The following is an 18411-nucleotide window of genomic DNA, read 5'->3' on the forward strand; positions in this document are numbered from 1 at the left end:
GTGCAATACAAATATTTGGTGATCAGCTATTCAATCTACAAATATATTACTAGATTATTGGAACATGTGATAGAAGCTTCTGTTCACTACAGTAAATAAAGCAGGAAGCCAGAATCTTTCCACGCATTTATTAAAATATGTAGCTGTAAACAGACTGCAATATCTTAGCGGTTCTTGTATATAGGTCGGAGCTTTCTACATCACACAAAGACTACTTGAGATCTTTTTGATATTCAGGAGATATTACTCGGTGGATACTCTACTGATGTAGTGCAAATCTTGGCTTGTTCTGATCCTGGCTCAGAGCTGAGAAAAAAGATTTGCTGCTAGGCTGCATGTTAGACCTGTCCCATCGTCTTCTACGTTAATGGATTTCACCTTCCCACCTTCAACCACCAGAGAAAACCTAAAGGGGAAGAACCGTTAAATACTTTGCATTGACAATATTATTAAAGGAACAAGAACATTAAAAAATATAAGATCCTAAGGTTCACACATTGGCACTGCACACTAAAATAAAAGAAAACAAAAAAAAATGTGAAGTGGCAAGCATAAATTCTGTGTTTATGGCAGTGTGTAGCTGTGTGTACAGGAGTACAGATTTGTGGCCCCCATGGTAGAGGACAACGTGGCCAGTGGCCACTGGGTGAGTGGACATTGAGACCCCTGCACCTTGTGGCTGACTGACAGCAATGTTTACAATTTTAAGACTGCAGAGACATGGCTTATACATCAAAACCTACATCAAGATGTTAGTAGTTTTGGTGCTTAATGTGTCCATTTAGAGACAACTCTAGTTAGAGAGGAGTCTGACTGTAACTGCAGGTGCACTAAGTACATCTACAGAAAATGTAGAATATATATATATATATTTATTTTTTAATTTTATCTTTTTTCATTTTAACAACATATTTTTGTGCATGGTCTATACAATGCATAATAAACCAAAACAAAACAAAATTTTGTTTACAATAAGATGTAGTAGTTTTGGTGCTTAAAGTGTCCATTTAAAGAGACAGCTCTCATTAGAGAGGAGTATGACTAACTGCAGGTAGACGCACTAAGCACATCTACAGGGAACTGCAAAGAAAAATGTGTGGTTATCGGAGGTGTGTTATATAGTGTATGTATTTGATAGTCTGCAGAACATGACATGCTGCTTTTCATCTGGCCAGCAGGGGGAGTGTTGATTCACTCACCTCTTGCATCTCTGGTTTCCAAACAGAGCCAACAATTCATCCTTATCTAGGGCAAGTCCTGTAGCCTGAGGGAAGCAAGGAGAGACAAATTATAAAAGGAAATATTGATACAGTTCTCTACGCCAGACAGCAAATTAATAACCAAATGTGAGATACAGAACACTGTGAACATCAATCACACAAACTTTGCAAAATGCATATTTTTAATTTATAGGAATTTAGTAAACACCAGCCTTAAGTTATTGCTGTGTTGTTTTTGTGTAATACTTTCCCCTTCACTCTCAGCCCTTAACTAAGAGCTGAGTTCTTGTAGACCTTGTGCAATTGTCTTTCAGTTTTTAAAACGTGCATATGTATATAATATACTCGTTTCAAGGGCTGATTCCTTTAAATCTATATATAAATGGCCAATAGAGGACCCACCTATCCATGCTTTCTTCCATGTGTTTTCTCTGCAGCCATGTTAGTGAGAGATACATGGGAGCTACACAGTATTGGCATTTAAAAGAATGCAAGCCAAAACCATTAAAGGAAATCACTAGATGGAAACATAGAATGTGACGGCAGATAAGAACTATTCGGCCCATCTAGTCTGCCCAATTTTCTGAATACTTTCATTAGTCCCTGGCCTTATCTTATAGCCTATCCCACGCATGCTTAAACTCCTTTACTGTGTTAACCTCTACCACTTCAGCTGGAAGGCTATTCCATGCACCCACTACCCTCTCAGTAAAGTAATACTTCCTGATATTTTTAAACGTTTGCCCCTCTAATTTAAGACTACGTCCTCTTGTCCTCTTGTTGTGGTAGTTTTTCCTTCTTTAAATATGCAAATCATCTTATCTGCACACCATTACCCAGAATCCATAGCTGCAGTGTACTCACTACATGCCGTGGAAACTTATGACACAACACACTCATTTTCTATCAAAAGTTGTTTTTTCAGGCTTTATTTTTTATTATTTAGTACAACAAAATAAATAAATATATATATATATATATATATATATATATATATATATATATATATATATATATACACACACACACACACACACACACACACACACACACACATCTAGAAAAAGCCACCCAACCAACCAGCCAGGTAGGTTACTGGAAAACAAAGCTTAGCAAAACACTTTGTGAAAAAACGATTATGGGTCTGATATGCAAGATTATGCAAACACAACAGACAAGTTATTTTGCCAGTAGCATCATGCATGATTGCGAAGGCCCAAGGCACAGTTGCTAAGAATAGGAAGGAACTTGGCACACGCAGCACTGACCATGCCAAATGCTCCAGTGGGATCAGCCAGCATACGAACCTACAGAAAGAGAAAGAGAATCTGTTAGCGAGCTAAACTGCATGGGTTCATTGCATCAGCTGGTGTCATTTTTCATTTTGCAAAGCATGGTCCATCTAATGAATAAAATATATATATATATATATATTTTTAAAGTCTGTCAATGCAAAGCTGGTGTGTCTCTTTAAACCTTTCACTGCCAGACATATGTGACTGACTATCGACCACCTCCCATAGGTTTTGTCAATCGTACTATCCAAGTTTCTTTAAAGGACCACTCTAGTGCCAGGAAAACATACTCGTTTTCCTGGCACTAGAGTACCCTGAGGGTGCCCCCACCCTCAGGGACCCCCTCCCGCCGGGCTCTGGAGAGAGGAAGGGGTTAAACTTACCTCTTTTTCCAGCGCCGGGCGGGGAGCTTTCCTCCTCCTCTCCATCTTGATCGCGACGTCATCGGCTGAATGCGCATGCGCGGCAGGAGCCGCGCTCGCATTCAGCCGGTCGCATAGGAAAGCATTTACAATGCTTTCCTATGGACGCTTGCGTGCTCTCACTGTGATTTTCACAGTGAGAAGCACGCAAGCGCCTCTAGCGGCTGTCAATGAGACAGCCACGAGAGGATTTGGAGGCTGGATTAACCCTCATTATAAACATAGCAGTTTCTCTGAAACTGCTATGTTTATAAAAAAAAAGGGTTAATCCTAGAGGTACCTGGCACCCAGACCACTTCATTAAGCTGAAGTCGTCTGGGTGCCTAGAGTGGTCCTTTAATGAACAACAAACTGCAGTAAAATAAAGACAAATTGCAAGATTTAGTCTAAAGTAGAGGACTAGGAAAAATTATCCAACTACACCATGGTTTGCCTATTTTAACTTACATATTGCAATTAGAATTTTCTGGGAGATAATGACTCAATTTTGGTTTTATTTATATTTTAATGGGGGGAGGGATGGAACCCAAATCTCACTCTGGTTAAAGATCATCGCATGGCAAGGAATCGCCAACTCCAGCTGCTTGATAACATGCTTTCACACAGCTCGGTCTGATCACAGTAATAGAACGGAATTACCTAAAAGGTGATCAAACCAGGGTCTGAAAAGTGTATAACCATGTAAGATCCCTCGCTACTTTACGGCGACCAAAAATACTAAAACATAAATTATTATTCCTTGGAATAATGACTTTACATTGACAAAAGAAAGTGTGCGTACACACACACACACACACAGACACACACACACACTAGTAAATAGCACATTTTTATACAAACATAACTGATGAAAAAGATTGCAAAATACTCAACGTCCTGGCAGTGAAAGCGTTAACACTATCCGAGGCATTGCACTTTATAGTTATTTGACTCTTTAAAACCATGCAAGGTGGTAATAAGAGGACCAGTGTTACAATTCAATAACATTTTAAGCTCACGGGCTGCATCCTCTCCTCTATTACTTTTGCATCGATGTGTCCAATTCTACATTCCCTTCCCTCTCGTTTTTGGGTAATTTGTAAGCAATCTGGCTCTATAAGAATTGGAAAGCACACCGGGATAGATATATATGTATAAATATTATTTTTTGCTTACCACCTAGGTTACTGTATAATCAATAAAATGATACGACGTACGTTTTTGTGTTTGGCGTCTTTGAGTGTTGACTATTATAGTTTTGTGCAGTTATATATTATTTTATGCTATTTTAAAGCATTTTAAAACATGTAATATGATCTGAAACACATTCTAATTTGCCATATTTTACTTGTCGAGACAATTGGTTTACTGCACTTTTACTTATCCCTTTAGGCAACTGTTGCACAACATGTTACACAAAACTAGAAGTGCCCAAACGAGGAGTTACAAAACTGGCATCTCTTTGTTCTGTCATTTATCCCGTAATCTGCAAAAATTATTACTGTTACAACACACTGTAATTTCAATTTAAACATTTCGATGCTGGTAATCTAACAACTTTGCAAATTGAGAATTAGCGCTGGGAGCACCACCCACATCAAGTGAAATATTATAGTGTGAAGAAGTTTATAATTCAATTGTTACCATGTACAATACAGTATAGTGTATCCTGGAGACAGGAAGTACTCTTATTTTGTTTGGAGATTAAAAATAAATAAAAAAAGCCAATTGTAAAAAATATATATAGTGTAGTTATTTATTGACACAAAACATAAATCAAAGTGTTAAAATACACTCACAAATAAACTGTGCAAACACACTTTGCCCTCACTGGGCCGGTATAATTCCAATCTCCGTCACACATCAGATTATGAACAGGAAAAATTCCTCTGGTCATCATTACGGCGGTGTTATACGTGTACCGATGCTAGCCTGTGATCGCATCAATTTTTCCCTTTTCTCAATATTATTTTAATAAGTACACTGAAGGAGTGTGGTGCTGTATACACACTTAATGTCTTAAAGTTTATTGTATCTGTACGGACTTAATATAGGGGAAGGTGGTTCCATGAAACTCTCACATGATCACAGGCAAACATCAATATGCTTACGACGTATGGTCGTGTGTGTCTAATAAATAATTCCACTATATTTTTTTATATTTTGCTTTTTATATCTCCCAAACATGTTGGAGGATTTTCTGTCTTCAGTATACACTATACTGTGTTGTATTGGGTAAATTATATGGCTGCTTTATAATCTTCTTCACACTATAATTACATTTTTTACTTGATTTGAGTGGTGCTCCCAGCATTAATTCTTTGTTTGGTTTATGTTGTTTTTTTATATTTTTGGAGAAGTACTTAAAATTAGCTGCAGGATTTACCCTCTTTTCCACCTACAATTGTTATGTATGGTGTAAAATAAAGTTTTAGTATTGCAGAAATATTAGTTTTTCTAATATTCTCAAATTGGAAATATATTCAGTAGAACATCAAATTATTAGGGCTTTACCAACTCCATTTTTTTTTTAAAATTCTTTATTTTTGCGTGCTGTTTAACATAGGGTAAAGTAAATCACATGCAATAGTGAACATTAACATGTATATATCAGTTTCAGAGTTTCAACGCATATGTTGTAATTTAGCACAATTTTTATATATTTTAGGAAACGTCGTAAGACCTAGGAAGTGGGTTGGTATAATACTAGGTGTGGTGTTCTATTTGGTTTGTGGGCGTCCATTCCTAGGACCTAGATTAGTAGAGAAGGGGTGGTCCATATTGGGTGGTTTGTACCAAGTCAGCGTTAGGCTTGGAGTCGAGGTTTTGTAAGGAGGGAATGTCCCCTGAATGGATCTGTGGTTCTGGCAAGTGGTCTGTGGTGACGGTCGGTTCGTCCTGGGAGTAGTTTGTCAAGAGGTTTCTGTTTGGTCTGTTTAAACTACTCTTGAGGTGTAGTAGCCCTAACCTAGGGGCTGTCGGGGGGGGGGGGGGGGGGGGGGGGGGAAAGGTGTGTGCCTTGCTGCAGCACACATTCCTCTGGTGCACTAACGTGCCGGCGCCATCCCTGGCATGCTCTTAGGTCGTCACTAGAGTCGCGGTTCTTAAGTCGTGGATAAATCAGAAGAACGTTAACGTTAGAAGGTAAAAAGTAATAGGAGAAAAACCATAGGTAAACGGCAAGTTACAATATTTAGCCTGTAAGCAGGTTGGGGTAGGAGATTTCTCCCCCCCATCCTGTCAAGTGGCCTGGGTGTCCATTCTCTGTGTCCTCGGGACGAATGGTTCGATCGTCTCTGGGTCCCAAGCGGGAGAAGCGATCTGGGTGGTCTTGGTTGGTATACCCAGTTTTGATAGTAGCGCGGCAGCTTCAGTTCCTGAAGTGATTTTGTACATGTGTCCTTGGTGTGTAACCAGGAGGTGGCGTGGGTTTCCCCACCGGTATGGTATTTCCACTGAGCGTAGCTGGCTGGTGACGTCGTTGAGGGTTTTTCTCCATTGGAGAGTAGCTCTAGTTAGGTCCTGGTAAAAAAAGTCAATTGGGACTCTTCAAAGTCGAGTGGCGTCTAACCCTTGAGTGCCGACATTATGTGTCCCCTGTGAGGAGTGTGGATGCCCGTGTTGGAGTGGGTAGTCGGTATATTCCGGCAAAGGTGAGTTTCCTTGCCACCCCGGGGGGGGAAGTATGGGCTGCATGAGACGTCGAACATAGTGTGGTAGATCTTCCTTGGAGACTGATGCAGGGATACCATGTATTTTGATGTTGTTGCTTCTGAGTTTGTCTTCTTGGGCTGCTATCTGTACCTCCAAGTTTCTTTGAGTATGTTGCATTTGGGAAAGGGATTCTTGCAGCGAGGTGATTTCTTTTTGGATCCCTTTTACTTCTCCCTCAGTGTGTAGTACTTTGTCAGTGATGTGTTGCATGCTGGTTTTGAGGGTGGGCAGATCTGCAGTAGGCTTTGTATTTCTTGCAGCATGTTTTGCATGTGTTGTAGGTCTTGTTTAGTGGCAAGTTCAGTGGTATCCTGCTGGGGTATGAGGTTTGACTGTTTAACCCCTTGAGGGCTATGTTCCACTGAGTGAGGCTCTGGAGGGGGAACAGGGCCTTGTACGGCCGCCATTTTGGCGGGTGTTTGTTTTTGTAGCAGTGTGCTGATATCAGGCTGTGCTGTACCTGGTTGGGGTTTCCGCGATCTGCGCCCCATTCCGAAAGTTCCGTGATCGGAGTTGTGCTGGGACGTGTCCCACGCGTCGTCCAGGAAGTCCCCGTCAAACAAGTAATCCAGGCCGTGGTGGGCAGATGGAAGGTAGGCCTGGGCTCTAGATTTTGGCTTTGCCTGCTTCGGGGTGTACCGGAATGGCATCAGTCGGTTCCGGGGGTTCCCCTCCGAGCAATGGTGCTATTTGTGCTGGTGGATGGTGATGCTTTTAGCCGATTTTCGTCGGATTGAGCCCGTGGTTGTCGGAGCTTGCGGCAATGGCGAACGGCCCGTTTCGCTGCCAGGCTCCGCCCCATACAACTCCATTTTTGACGATCTTTATTTAAAAGATTTATTGGTTTTGATACAAAGGGTAGCAGAGTAAAAGATTAAACAAAGCACATCTATATATGGATGGATTGCGTACAGCATATAAGCAGATTTTCTCATTGTTTCACATTCAAATCGTAAAATAGGTTAGAATTATAAGACCATATCACCACCCAGATGTCAAATATTTTGTAAGAGTTTGTAAGAGAGGAAAGGATAGGACAGGAAAGATGGTAAAGTTTCCCTTGGCATCGCCCCCACCAGGCCTTTATTAGGCAGGGTGTGATTCTGAAAGAAAGACTCAACATTTAAAGGAACACTATAGGATCAGTAACACAAAAATGTTCTCCTGTACCTATAGTGTTAAAACCACCATTTAGGTGGCTTGCACCGCCCCTGTCCCCTTAGAAATGGTTAAAACTTACTTTGTATCCAGCTCTCCATCGGTCTGGCGGCGCTAGCCCTGTCCCTGAACCGCCACTTTGGCTGACATAATAATAAGTGATTGATGGATTGGCTGAGATTGTCAGGGAGGCGGGGCAGAGCCAAACCCTGGCCAATCAGCATCTCCTCATAGAGATGCATTCAATCAATTAAGTGTCTTCATGCAGCATTACCCCAGGAAGCACGTTCAGTGGCCATCTGAGAAATGGCCATTGGAGGTGTCCCTAGGCTGTAATGTACACACTGCATTTTCTCTGAAAAGACAGTGTTTACTGCAAAAAGCCTACAGGGACTGACTATACTCTATACATTAAGCTCTAGTTGTTCTGGTAACTATAGTGTCCATTTAAGAGACCAGAACCAAGGTCTTAGTGGACAGGTATGAATTCTGTGGTTTGTAGTGTATAGCACTATAATCATAGATGCAATCAGGGCTTTGGAGACTTGATTCACTTAAAGCCTTCATGACTGATTCTTTGGAGTTTCTGTGCATTAATAACTGACAAGTTTTGGCATTTTTACACAGGATACATTTCTGGTATCCTATTTGAGGGAAATACTTTTTTCATAAATTTTACTTACAATAATTTACCACCTTTCAATAATTTACCACCATCTCACTGAAGTGGTCTGGGAGCAGTGTTGTGGCCCCCTAAACCCTCCAAGTGAAAACACTGCAGCTTTAGAGAATCGGTATAGTTTCGTTGCAAGGTTAAGACTGCCTCTTCCAGACAGCCCCCAGAGGCACTTTCTGCAGTTTCACAAAGTTTAACTCCGGACGTCCTCACGCTGTACATTAGGTCATCCAGTGTCTTCGAAAACCCCATAGGAAAACATTGAGTCAATGTTTTCACATGGGGAACACTTGATGCGCACAGGGTACTCTCCGCGCATGCACATTAGGTTCCCAGATAACGCTGAGGTCCCTCAGCACTGGTAACAGTTAAGTGTTTAAAGTTTGTTTTAACCGTTTCACGGTCGGAGCAAGGTGACACTGTGGTGTTAATAATACAAAACTGTATTCCTAACACCATAGTGTCTTTAAAAGTGGCAGTCTAGGCATCATAACAACTATCACAGTATATCTCAGTTTTCAAATGGTTTGACACTTATCTGGGTCCTCAGAGGATCCTCTAGTCCCGGGGTATCCAAGTTTTTTCTGCAGTGGTCCACTTCATCAGAAATTAATGGGTGTGGGCTGCACTAATATTTCACTGAGATAAAAATCATGCAAGGACATATATATACACACAGTTACAGAAATGCAGACATACAAAGATAGATACAGAGGTGCATACACTGACATGCATGCAGATACATAGATACACTCTGGCATACATATAGCTACGTGGACACACGTATACACACACTGACAAACATACAAATACACAGACATACAGTAACACACATACAGATAAACAGACACATACACTGACATACCTGCAGATACACACAATAATAATAGATACAAACACAGAAACAGGTACACACTGACACACATGCAAATACACAGACACACAGAATGACAAATTCAGATTTGTCTGAAGTTTGGCCATATTTGAAGTTCATTGGCTGAGGGTGTCAATTAACAATCTCAGCCCATGAATTCAATCCAAATACAGCCAGAACTGACATTAATAATGCAGGAGGAGAACTTCTGTATTGGTATTATCACAAAAGGATACCAGACTGCTGGAATCTGTTAGGACCCAGGTACGTGTCAAGGAAAACTGGTGGACCTTTTTCTTTGGGAGAGCCACAGGGTACTCCTCACACCATAATCACTACAGTGGACGGTAGTGGTAATGGTACCTAGACTGGTCCTTTAATGTTAAATCACATGCAGAAGCAGACAATGTAGCCTACTTCAGATGGGGTCTTTTCAATCCCCAATTATAACCAAATATTGCTGGACTCCCTCATACTCAAGATATCTAGAAATAGCCAGATTATGCAGGATCATCGTTTATTCAGACTCCCAGAAGCCCCTGATGTTGCCCCAGAGTAATAAGCAGCCAATTACCACTCCGTGGTGCCTGGGTAATACCTGTAAGGTGCCACTGTTGGTATATCTGACTTTTGAGGCACTAAGCAAATGTTTGATATTGTCATGATTGTCAAATCCCACAACTTTTCAATACAACCAATCACTAAAGAGATGATTCGCCGACAGAGTCCTGAACAGAATCTAGTGGAGCTCTTCACTGCATAATAAGAGCTTTTCTTACCGTAGAGAATTCCCTAAGTTCTTATACTGCTGGGTGCCATGTAAGTACCCACTAGTCAAATTGTGTTTGCTCACCTTGCCCTCTGCTCCATGTGCTTTCCCCCACTCAGTCATCACGAACACATCATTGACCGAGATGCATGCCACCACGTCTACTCCATGCGACTTAAGTTCTGCATTCTTTTCCACATAGCCAGGAAGATGTGTCTGCAGATGAAAGTAATCCCTGTTACCACGTAATTCAATGCACAGATTCAGAATTTGTACATGCATTAAAGTAATTGTATACCAAAATATAGATTTTTTTTAAAGGGCAGACTTTGAAACCAACAGGAAAGGGCAGCACGTAGCAGGGTAACTAAAACCTTAACAACCTGCAACAAACCCAAGCAAAGAAGACGGTCTCCTAGCCCTCTGCAGAAAACTTAACATGTCAGAGGATGGCTGTGCACATCAGGAGTCACAGTCCTACAGAACATGCCGATCACTAACCAATCCACACCTTAAGGATTAGACACAGGGATCAGTAGCAAGATATACATACCATGACTAATTCCGCTGCTTATTAACAAGGCCTCTAACACAAAATGTTTATTTCCATATTCAGACCTGCTGTGTCTGAGGCAGACTTCTTCTACAGGTATGACATATAAAGGTGGTCAGCAATAACAACATACTAACATTTACTTGAATCGGTTGGGAGTATTGATTGCTTTTTGACAGACACTCAGAATCTAAATTTTCTGGGTTACAGGAAGGCAAGTTCTAAGATGTGTTACACATGCCTCTGAAAATCACTTTTTGATTAAAAATCGAGAAATTTCGATATTTCTAAACTAATACAATAAAAATAAATGTAGGACACTGTTTGATTTACCAAAGTTCAAATAACTTCAAATAGAAGCAGGAGATTAGCCGCTATTGATTTTTACTGATCTTATTGTAAAAAGAATTTGCCATGAAAGAGTTCTGTCTCAGATTGTAAGCTTGTTTGAGCAGGGCTTTTTTTAACTCTTGTCTCTGATATGTCAAACTACTTGTTATCCCTTTTCTACAATTGTAAAGCGCTAAAGAATATGTTGGCATAACAATAAATAAAATGTGGGAAACACAATTAAATTATAACAACCTGGAAAACTAATGCAGAATAATCTACTAAAATATAATGGTATCTGGAATTTTGTCTTAACATTTTTGTAATTTTTATTACAATATCGCATTTTATGTATTATTTCGTATTATTTATATATATTAACTCACACCGTGTGTGTATGTGTATATATATATATATATATATATATATATATATATATATATATATATATATATATATATATATATTTTTTTTTTTTGCATTACATAAATAATAATCATATCTGCAAGGAATCAAGTTACACTTGGGGCCTCTTTGACCATGGACAAATACATGGCCACTTGGACCTGGATTCAATACGTTCCATTAACTGAATAAGACAGAGCCCTCAGGCTAAATGAGCCAATATGACCAAATAAACCCTCATCCTCTCTTTTTTCTCTCCCTTTCGTGCTCTCTCATCCCTTCCTCCCAAGCCCAGATCTCCTCTTACTGTGTTCCTTTCTCTTGGGGACACCAAGGACCCAGTATATTGCACACTTAAGATGCTATATCCCTTTGAGAATGATAGTGAAGCATGCATATTGCTGCCGCCCCTTGTGGGTGCATTCTCCACCGACTGCTATATTCTTCTACTGTACCTATATACTGTGCGTCAAACTTTTACAAATAAAAGGTTTGCAAAAAAAAAAAAAAAAAAAAAAATTTACACTTGGGGAAATCTGACTGGTTTTAAAAACAAAAATATGAGAAATCCTTAAAAACTATTCCACTAAATCTATATTTAACTACAGCATTCCAGTTTGTTTTTTTTGTGTGAAGTTGGCTCCAAACGGAGAAGAGGTATTTCCTGAAAACAATGCACAATAATCCCAAATATCTTCTTTTAGAACTGATTAATTTGCATTCAGGGCTGACATTCTCTTGTTAATGCATCAGCTGTATGAACATTAAATACATGTGCATTAACTAACATTTAAAGAAAGAAAAAAGTTTATAAATAACTTTTAGTTTGAATTTTTTTCCTCTGCGTTTGGCAGTTTGCCAGCGATTTCAGTCTAAAACATCAGTCAGCTTTGGTTTAGATTAAGTAAATGATTGTTTATAAGAACCATGTATTTCATACTGTCAGTACCTGTACACACATCTAAAATATACGGGCATTTTAGTTTGCAATGCTGCCTGTGCCAATTGCAAACTAAAATGCAGGTTAGTATAATAAAGTATATTGCCTGGGCAGGGGAAGCTCTACGAAACTGCAATCACTATACTCTACTATGAAAGCCCCTTTTAGGAGAGATCAATATTATTTCTAAACTTTTCAATGCCATTTCTAATACTAACTACCATTCCATTTTGCAATCAGTGCCACAGTACATAGTACTGTCAAAAGGTTTAAGTTTATGTGGGCCGCACACACTCACTGACAGACAGGCACACACTGACAGACAGGCACACACTGACAGACAGGCACACACTCACTCGCTGACAGACACACTTTTCTTTATTGCTCCCTACCTTATGGAGCCAATGGGTGGCATTTCCTTGAGGTCCTTCCTGATCCTCACTGCTCCCGCGCGCGGTTTAGTGATGCCAGGTGCCGGAATATGACGTCATAGTTTGCTATGACACTGAGCATGCACTCGCGGCTCGCTGGGCCGCGAGTTTGACATGCTTGGTCTAGAAGTGTGTTCATTCGCATAAGACTTGTATGCAAATGAGGGCAACAAAATATGTAGTTAAACGTATATATTATTGCTATTTATTGTGTTTGAAAATGTTATTGGTATTATCTAGTGCATGTATTAATTTTAGTTGCTTGTTTAATAATATTCTGTAATGATCATATAGGCTGGTCCCACGTAAAAGTAAAGCTTTGCATGTTAGTTCCTATTGGAACTTGTAACCTATGTGGATTTTTAGGGATCCCAGTAACAGGGTCTTAGGATCGGTTGGCTGGCTGCACGATCCCTCTAGTACTCGGATAAATCAAGAGAACTAAGCCTGAGAGTCACAGGTGCCTTTGTAAAGGCAATAGAAATTACATGTGTAGCCTGATCGGATAGAAAAGCTCCAGAGAAACCCCAGTCAAGTCTTGTTGCCTCCCAGACTGGGGTTTAAGCATTCTAGATTCACTTCTCAACAGCTAGGAAGCAGATTGGGCGGAGGTACTCGGTTGGAGTACAGGAACTCCGTCTCACACACACACACAAACACTCTCTTCCTGACACACACACACACACACACACACACAAATTGGGAACCCCTGCCACACTCTCTTCCTGACACACACACAAACTGGGAAGCACTTCCACACCACCTCCCTGACACACACACACACACACACGCGCAAACGGGGAACTACTGCCCCTTCATTGACACACACACACACAGACTGAACTACTGCTGCACCCCTCCAGCAACTGAGCTCACTGTCCACCATCTTAGCTACGCATTAAACAAAAAAAAAAAAAAAAAAAAAATATGTATTAGAGCACATTAATGAGACCAAATCCTATCAAATGCATCAGTCTTGTTTTAATGCCTATCGTGTTCCCTTAGTATTTTATTTATTAAGGTTATTAATGTGAAGTAGATGGTATAACCTTGGCTCTACAAAAAAAAAGGGACATAGCATCTGTAAATATTACACTTTAGAACAGCATTGAATCATACAATTATTTCCTGCTTTCACCTTTGAACAGCCCGGAGTAAAGGCCCCTGGGACCCCGAACAGCACACCTTTCTTCCCACTAAACACCTCCCTCAGACTGATCTTGTTGCCAGGGTTCCCTTCAAACACCTGCACGTCCGGAAGTGAGTCTCCAACCTGCAGAGAGAGAAACAGTGAGGATAACTGGAAAACCGCAGCTGTCAATGTCTTCTGCCCATCAGACAGACACCAGTTGGTTTGATTTAATTTCAGCAAAAGCACAAATAGGTAGAGGAACTGGCACCTTTTCAGGCTCACCACGAGACCGCTGGATCTTGTACGTTAAAAGAAGAAACTCTTCACAAATTTCCTCTTTGTGCCTCATTTGCACTGATAGATAGACAGACAGACAGACAGATAGTAAGACAGACACACCCAAAAACTATGTACAGGACTTTATTATAAACTTCCTTGTAGGTTTTTTTTTTACATTTAACACGGCGGGGATTTTCCCCATTAGCAATACTTCTTTTATAACAAATTCTAAAGTATAATGTCCAACATTACACAATTTCAGCAACCAGTCAAACTGTCATCAGTAACACATTACAAATACATTTGTGTCATTTTACAGTAGTTAATGGATATAATGTATGTTAGGCCTGCAGAGCTGGAGGCCGAGCCCTGGTTTTCCAAGATGGCTATCCTGCCTTGTAGTAACCTTTTTTAATGCACTTTCACCAAACTTCTTCCAAAAAGTTTATACAAATGGAGCACTCTTATCGCTTGTATAAATCTACAGTACATGCATATCCTTTACATTTCTTGTTCAAACCTACACCCCAATTTCCCTCTCAAAACCAAACATTTCTGAAATTCTGCAATATCATCTGCAAGCAATTAAACTACCTTTAATCAAGTCTAAACTCCATGCTGTTTATACCTATTTTCCTCCATATCCCCTTACACTTACTTCCTCTTATTAGTATTGTATGTCTTGCAACTTCATTTCTGTAAACCTTGTAAGCAATACGTTCATATTGTATCGAATTTCCTAGCAATTAGCCACCCAAGTCCTCTCAGCAGTCCATGCTCTGGGACGTTCCTCACCCTGCAGTAAGGGTCAGTGATGTCACTGGAGGAGAATTGGGCTGCAGGAAGAACTTTGCCTCAAAATGCGTTGGCAAGTCCTTTTCTGCTCAATCCTTTGTATTTTTTGGGAAGGGGTGGTGTAGCTAAAAATTATTTTTATTTACACTGTATTTTTTTTTTTTGGGTTGGAGTAAACCTTTAACCCCTTAAGGACCAAACTTCTGGAATAAAAGGGAATCATGACATGTCACACATGTCATGTGTCCTTAGGGGTTAAACACATATACACAAAATCCATAGGTACAGAGTTAGAATAATCAAGTAAGGTAAGATTTTGAGAGATGCTCCCTTTTAAAACTTTTGCAACTCCAGAATGCTACTTGTTCCAAATTCTATTGCAGTTGAAGGTACTGCAACACCACATTGTTCCGTAACCACACTATATTTTAACTGTCAGATCATGTCCATATTGCACAATATGACATCCCACTGTGCAATACAGGGAAACAATTATTCAGAAAGAGATGAAAATGCAGGGCTAAACAGCAACATGTATTTTTCGATAATATGAGAAACATTTGCATATAACTGCTACCTAGCATATTCAACCAAACATACATAATCAAGTCAATAAAAAGCTTTGTGTGCATCTTAGAGTTTAAGTGTGTGTTGTGAGATTTCCCATTTAACGGCAAATGGGTGATAGCATACCTTATAATATAGAAAAGATATAAAACATGATAGAATGGTTTGTGAGTGTTATTGGAAAATGATTCCATCAAGGGGCTCTGAAGACAACTTATCACAACCAAAGTTTGTTCGCATGGTTTAAAAGGACACTAAATGAAAGAAAAAATATATCCAGGCACACCTGAGGTTTCTTCTAAAATGCAGTCTTTATTTAAAGACTTCCTGGTTTTAAATAAAGGCTGCATTTTAGAAGAAACCTCCGGTGTGCCTGGATATTTATTTTTTTCAATTTTATGTCTTCAGGGATTGGCCCTCCCTTTCCGGAGCACCCTGCAGGAAGTATTCCCCCCCCCCCCCCTTTTTAGTGTGTGCATTTTACTCTTTTTTTTTGTTGCAAATAAAGGGACACTAAAGGCACCCAGGCCACTTTATCCCAATGCGCATGCGCACTTGCCTCTCAATTGTGATGCATTGCATAATATCATAAAGAAGGAGGTGTTGTGACCATGGAATAAGTAAGTACACCCGGAGGGGAGGGAGGAACACAACTAAATAGGTATAGTAACACGATAGCGTTAGGAACACATGTTTGTATTACCAATGCTGTTGTGAGCCTATAAGAAGTCTCCGGACTGTTTGATTGTACCGCATTAGTTACACATGACTGGCGTTCACCCAAATACATCACTACATACACACACCCATATATTTGTTAGAACACGATCTGCCAGAAATTTCAACTGCAAATATGACCAATTGTTTACAGCAAATCAAGTGCATTCCACACTATGGTAAGTACCATAAAACATGGTGTGACTGATACAGTGCAGTGAGAGACCCCCGATCTCAGGGCAGCAACTATTAGTGGGAGTTCCAATCCTAGGCAGGAGCAGCACATTGCAGCTCCCACCATTACTACAATCACTCTCACATTAATAACATTCTGCAGGAAGGTTGCTGGGGAGACAGAGATGATGCGTTTCTGTCTCCCCAGCTCTTCTGACATATCACTAACAGAAAAGGCTTAATCAAAGACAGCAGACACATCAGAGAGTCTGACTTCCATGCATTTTTGGGCACGTGATGAATGTCCAAATGCTGCCCTATGATTAAAAGATTCTAGCCCTAAACCAAACCAAACGAATAGAATCTTGTAATATAACATACAGTTTGGGAACCTGTAGTTGGTCTGTTTTGAAAATATCATATTTGCTAATCTCTTAACAAAATCACGAATTGTATTTACTCTAAACAACAGTATGTGTGTAGACTAGAATTTCCAAGTTTTGTATAACAACTATATAATGTATATATTTTTAAAGGTACAAACACTAATTAACATTGTTAGTATTGGTTTTTGAGGTGGGAAATTCAAGTGTATGTTAAAGCACTTCTGTCACTTATGAGTCTTTGGCTAACCCTCTCACAGTCATGTTCACTTGTATAATGGTGGCTGGAAGAACAGTTAAGGAAATATTCTTAAAGCCTCCCTATTCATCATCACCATGTTTCCGCTGCCAAAATTAATTCGCTTCTGGCAACGTCACATGCCAGGAGCTGCTGTGGCTACTGAACTCTTGTAAGTGCATATAACAGATTGTATGAAAGATCCCATAAGGATTTCCATAGACAATCTCACATAATAAGGCGACACTACATGACAGTGCTCACTTTTTATTTACGTCCTATCTTGTTCTCTCTCTCTCTCTTTTTTTTTTTTTATGCATTTAGAATCCTGTCTTGAATAAGGAGATATTAGAAAATGTAAAAAATCTACAGATAAAAAAACAAAAAAAAAAACAAAACAAAACAGACCTTGCAGATGTTTCTTGGCTATTATTAAAACACTACCAAGATTATTTGCCAATTTGTAAATCCTTTAGAATACAAAGCGGAAGTGAGATTTTTCCAATCTGAAAGCTAGGGTTTCTTCACTTAGCTCTTAACTGCAGCAATGTGCAACGCAAACGTATACTGTATACGCAAAAAAAAAGCTGATTTTGAATACTGCTTCAACTACGTTATAGTCAATTCTTGGCTATATTAGCCTGATATTGTTTTTCCATTCAGATTTTAATTTGCTGCAGTTCAGTAATTTAGCGAATAAACCACAGCTGACTTTTCGTTCAATTAAGGGTTACCCACTAAACTCTGAACTATATTCAATCAAAATCAAATGGCAAAATTCTGCCTAAAACAGAGACTATGGCTGAGTTGTGTATATATATATATATATATATATATATATATATATATATATATATATATATAATTTTTTTTAATCGGCTATTTGATCCCCAGATTTGATGTTTGGATTTCACTTCATTAGAACTCGGAGTTTAGTGAATAACCCCTTATAATTCTGGCAGTATTCTCATGTTGTGTCTGGCTGGGTGCGAGCTCAGTGACACCTGGGCTGTCTCCCCTGCTCCCCCCCCCCTCCCGCTGGCCGCTGCATTATATAACACTATATGTCGGTATAAGGTAGGTTTGCGGATCGGTCAGTGATTACCTTGATTGACATGGCTCGTGCTCCGCCGCTCCGAGTTGCTCTCAGCGGTGACAGGAGGAGGAATGATACGGGGATTCTAAAAGCCATGACAATCAAGGGCAGGTTAGCACAGGGGCGGGGCCATTGGAACTTGTTGGATACGCCCACATTTTAGGATCGCCTGACTGCGGGAGAATAAAAAAAAAGGGTTGATCTCCCTCACTGCGCAGGCGCACATCCCAGCATGAAGCCCCGCCCACAGAGTGCGCGAGCAGG

General features: G+C 40.0%; 1 protein-coding gene across 1 annotated transcript; it reads right to left on the reverse strand.

Annotated features, from left to right (window-relative positions):
* Positions 1–113: 113 nt before the first annotated feature.
* PRDX5 (peroxiredoxin 5) lies at positions 114–18292 on the reverse strand. The gene is made up of 6 exons (XM_063438081.1): positions 18157–18292; positions 13905–14039; positions 10192–10323; positions 2489–2527; positions 1200–1264; positions 114–406 (listed from the first exon to the last, which is right to left on the reverse strand). The coding sequence occupies exons 1-6, from the start codon at positions 18241–18243 to the stop codon at positions 301–303; spliced, it is 564 nt and encodes a 187-aa protein (XP_063294151.1). The 5' UTR covers positions 18244–18292; the 3' UTR covers positions 114–300.
* Between the last annotated feature and the right edge of the window lie 119 nt (positions 18293–18411).

Source organism: Pelobates fuscus, chromosome 12 (genome assembly GCF_036172605.1).
Source record: "Pelobates fuscus isolate aPelFus1 chromosome 12, aPelFus1.pri, whole genome shotgun sequence".
NCBI lineage: Eukaryota > Metazoa > Chordata > Amphibia > Anura > Pelobatidae > Pelobates > Pelobates fuscus.

Bases quoted from the DNA above. Each gene is read 5' to 3' on its own strand.
- PRDX5 (XM_063438081.1), bottom strand. From the start codon at position 18,243: ATGGCTTTTAGAATCCCCGTATCATTCCTCCTCCTGTCACCGCTGAGA. The intron at 14,040-18,156 runs GTAATCACTGAC...CTCTCTCTGCAG, and splicing joins CACGAGCCATGTCAATCAAG to GTTGGAGACTCACTTCCGGA. The intron at 10,324-13,904 runs GTGAAAGCAGGA...TTTCATCTGCAG, and splicing joins TTACTCCGGGCTGTTCAAAG to ACACATCTTCCTGGCTATGT.